At 41.3% G+C, this 4,439-nt stretch overlaps 1 protein-coding gene across 1 annotated transcript; it reads left to right on the forward strand.

Moving 5' to 3' along the window:
• Nucleotides 1-339: 339 nt before the first annotated feature.
• On the forward strand, nucleotides 340-4,081 carry LOC142040804 (ras-like GTP-binding protein RHO). The gene is made up of 3 exons (XM_075049052.1): nucleotides 340-475; nucleotides 1,114-1,754; nucleotides 2,532-4,081. The coding sequence occupies exon 2, from the start codon at nucleotides 1,116-1,118 to the stop codon at nucleotides 1,707-1,709; it is 594 nt and encodes a 197-aa protein (XP_074905153.1). The 5' UTR covers nucleotides 340-475; nucleotides 1,114-1,115; the 3' UTR covers nucleotides 1,710-1,754; nucleotides 2,532-4,081.
• The last annotated feature ends 358 nt before the right edge of the window (nucleotides 4,082-4,439 follow it).

Genomic DNA, 4,439 nt, shown 5'->3' on the forward strand with positions numbered 1-4,439 from the left:
ATGCCTCAGCAAATCTGGAAAGGGGTGTCTTGAGGGTCTGTCTGGCAAGCCTACCGCTGTTTTACAGTCTTGTACTGTCAGCCCCCCCACACAAGCAGTTTGGCACACTCAGTACTGAAATGCAGACTCAGGATGAGTCTTTTGCAATAGGAATGAGGAAATTTCTAAAGTAAACATGCTGTGATTTGTTAATGAATTACATAACTTCCACTTTATTGCCAGTAAAGTAGGCTTCTTTAAAAAACAATGATGTCATGATGTTGTCTTTGTAGATTGGTTGGCTATATTTAGAAACATCAACCTATTCCTTTAAATACTGTGGTCATCATGATAGTCTTTGAAGAGTGGTGGGAAGTTCTCTCTGCAGGGGAACCAGTGACCTAAGGAAGCTGAGGTGGCAACAGTTTTAAAAGAAACCAATGTAATACTGAACATCAAGAAAGAGAAGAAGGTTGATACTGGAAATCACTATCCTGTAAGTCTAACAAACTTCTATCTCATATAAATTAGCCATGAATATATGAAGACTGAAAACACTTTATTAACTCCCACATGGCAACGGATCTATGAGCAAAAGCAGCATGGACTTACACAGGATAGCTATTGCCAGTGGTAGAATTCCACTAGCAGACCATGGCAGGAAAAATGTAGTCAGTAAAGCCGATTTGCATAGTTGTTCAGTACAGTGTTTTATACTCCATCTCACTCACAAAATTAAGTCATTCAATCCAGAAAATGAAGGCTGTTATGGACTGAACACTGACCATAAACAATGTCTGAGATGATAAAACAGAAATATAAGGCACTGCAAGAGTCTTGGTTACATCCAGACTTGGTTTATGCCTTCATTTTTTGATCTATAATAATAGTCAAGAGCAAGGTACTCACAATTTCAGAAGATTCTGATACCACAGAAATTAAAAGGGAAAAAAAAATAGGGAACAAAGGTAAGACAGAGTATGGAGAGAAAAAAGGAGAGAAGGAGAAGAATTCCAAACTAATGGGATTTCTCCTCTCCTCCTTCTACCCTGCACAAGAGCTAAAAAAAAAAAAAAAAAAAAAAAAAGCCCAGCATGGGAATAATCCATTTTGTACTTCATCTTGGTTTTCAAGGAATGGCTGCTCTTAGGAGAAAGCTAACTGTAGTTGGAGATGACTGCTGTGGTAAGACGTGCCTCCTCTTTGCTCTGTGTCACAAGCAGCTTCCCAAGACCTATGAGCCAACTCTGTTTGACGCTTACACCACTGACACAGAAGTAGATGGGAAAGAGATGAAACTAATTCTCTTCGATGTGGCAGGGAAGAATGAAGTCAGTTACCGAAATCTCCGCTCAGTGTTCTACGAGGACACCGACATTATTTTAATGTGCTTCTCTGTGGACAGGCATGACTCACAGCAAAACATCCTTGATTTTTGGATTCCAGAAATCAAAGTGTTCTGCCCCACAGTACCTATTATTCTGGTGGCTACCAAGACAGAACTAAGGGGCGATGAAGGTATTAAGAAGAAACTAACTTCTCCAGGCAATGAGCCAATTAGCACTACAGAAGGAAAAGCTTTAGCTGCCAGCATTGGGGCATATGCTTATCTGGAGTGTTCTGCCAAGACAAAAGAAGGTATTGATACAGCCCTGGAGATTATTAGCCAATGTGCATTAAATGAGAAAAGGAGGAGAAAGAGGCACTACAGGCGCTGCCAAATTTTGTAAGAGGAGTGAATATTATTTTGTTGTTGGATTTCATCCTCTGGAAAGGTAAGTAGATGTCTTTGTTGCTGTTGTGTGGGTGCTATAAGGGCTGCTTTTATAAGAGAAAAAAAATCCCTTATATCTGCAAAGTGTCACACTTGAAAAGTTGAATTTGTTTCCTTCTCCACCTCCAAAACAGGCTGAAGAGCACAGTTCCAGATTTGAGCTGAGTACTGGTCTTGAGAAATGGAAATGACCAAGCTACAGTTCTCCGCAGAGGTTTTTTGGTCAAGGGGGATACACACAGACTAGGACAGGCACCTAAACCAGCACTGTTGGGACAAGCACAAAAAAACATGTTGCTCAGTGAATCTAATCCCGGCTTCCTGGTAGCAAGGCTGAGTGGCAGGAGCTGTGCCGACAAGGCTTCCCAGTACGCACTCCCTTCCATACACTTCCTTGAAGGATGTCCTTAGGGAAGGGTGTCACCACACACATATCCAATAGTCTGCTGTGCTAAATGCAGTGGGTTTCTGACTGGCAGAACAGGTCTGACTTTCTCCAGGATTTATTCGCAGAGCTGGCCTGGGCTTGGTTCCATAAATGCATCAGGAATGCAACGTATAGCATAGGGTATACAATGAAGGCAGTGCTGTCTCCACCTCTTCTTCAGGTACAGGTAGACAAACCGGGGTAAAACAGCCTGTCTCTGGGGTAGGATAATCCAGTTCTTGATAGAATTCCTACCTTAAAAGTAGAGAAGTAAAAAGTCCAGACTTCAGTTTCTAAACCTCTTTGTCCTTATGGTCTGAATGTATCTTAAATCTTTCTGTCTTTCCTTAGCACTTGCAGGCAGAAGACATGAAGTAAAGGGAATGTCAATGACCATGCTCTCAGCTTTGCAAGTCATCAACAATCTGGAAAGAGACTGAGAAATCCTGTCAACCTAAGCAGAATCTCTCACAGAGGCACAGAGATGGACCAAAATGGAAGGACTTTGGGTGCATCTCCGTACTACTCCTTTCTGTGAAGCACTGACTGCTGGTAGCCCAAGGAACTGAGTTATGGACTGATATTAAAGGCACAGGTCTGGAAGTGGGCAAATAATGTGACTTCAGGATTTGAAGACACATGCTGTTACACAGTAAGCGGACAGAGAAACGTTTCAAGGTAAACCCCTTCTGATCCTGAAGTAAAGGTACAGGGCTAATTGAGCATAACTGTCATGAACTGCGAGAACATGGAAGTCTATCACTTTCTTTTGCTGACTTCCTTGGTGTTGGTTTCATCACTCTGGCAGCTTGGTTGCTGTTTCCCAGGGGGAAACAGAATAAGAATAAACATACATTTTTAAACCGATTATGCCACCTGGAGCTGTACACTTAGCAAACTAGCTTTTCCAGGTGAAAGACCTAGTAAAATACACACTTGATTTTTTTCTTACCCATTCTTCCCACCAGTATTTGTCTATTGATGGTATCACGGGTAGAAATACTGGGGTTGGCCAAGTATTCATGATTGAATGGGTTGCTGCTTTCCTTCTACATCACTTTTTAGTAGCAGTTTTTAAGTCCACAGTCACACTGTGGCATAATAACAAATGCTTCAAAGATGACACTTTACATTTCCAAAAGTACCTTTCTTCAAAGAATCTCTGAGCACTTTTCAACATGAATTACCAACGCACCTCTTGGTGATAAGTAGGTGTTATTTCCTTTTTCAAAACTGAGAAGCTTAAATTGCTGCCTAAAGTAACTGTGAACCATCTACATCTTGGAGCTTTCTTTTTCTTGACTTGTTTTCCATGCCCTTTCCCTTTTGCCTCCTGGACCATTCTTAACCTCAATTTCCTCTCCTCTCTGCTTGTGATAATCCCCTCAATGCAACCTGATCTAGTATCCAAACTTTAAAACTCTTCTCCCCGTGCAACTTGGATGTAAGCATGTGCTGTGCCTAAGTGCTCTCCTGATTCAGCTAGTAACGCACATTAGTGCATTTCAAAGAGCTGTATTTATGTAGATAGGTTTAAATTGTTATTTCCATTTTATATGTGTATGTGTGGGTGGGGAGGATTAGACTGCAGATAAGTTAAAGAACACAGGTGTCTCAGGTGCCTCTGATGTGGGGTATCGAATTGGAGAGAGGCAGTTTTGCAAAGATGCTAAGCACTTACTGCTCCCACTACTTGGAAAGTTCAGACCAGTTGGGAGAATCTGAGCTTTCACTGCCCGTTGCTTAGTGGGACACTGGTCAGCTCATTGACTGGTGTCTGTTTTCAATCTAAACAAACAAGTATTTTCCTCCAGAAGGGTGCTTTGTTCAAGATAAAGGTAACTGGTTTCACTCCCAGTATTCACTGTATGCATCTCTGAATTAAACTGTTGTTACACTGATCTTAGTTTCTATTTCTTAACATTAAGCTTTTAATTGTTCTAATGTGCAATAAAAAGTTGGCAATCTGTTTCCACTGTATACTCCTCTGCAACTGGAAAAGAGAAATCCGTGGGAGGTTTTTCATCATCCTTTTGCTAAAGCTGTATAAATTCTCTTTTTGCCACTTTTGTCAAAAAAATCCAAATGCTCTTCCTCTTTATCTGTCGCAGAGCACTTTTGCAAGAGCAGGTTACTACGTGGCTGTTCAAGAAATCCGTTGGACAGTTGTCCGTATTTTAGGGCATCTGGCTCCCATGAGAAATCCACAGACTGGATAGTTTCCTTTGTATTTTAGCATTGCCTTGCAATTCAGAAAGA

The sequence above is a fragment of the Buteo buteo genome, chromosome 17 (assembly GCF_964188355.1).
Source record: "Buteo buteo chromosome 17, bButBut1.hap1.1, whole genome shotgun sequence".
NCBI classification, from domain to species: domain Eukaryota; kingdom Metazoa; phylum Chordata; class Aves; order Accipitriformes; family Accipitridae; genus Buteo; species Buteo buteo.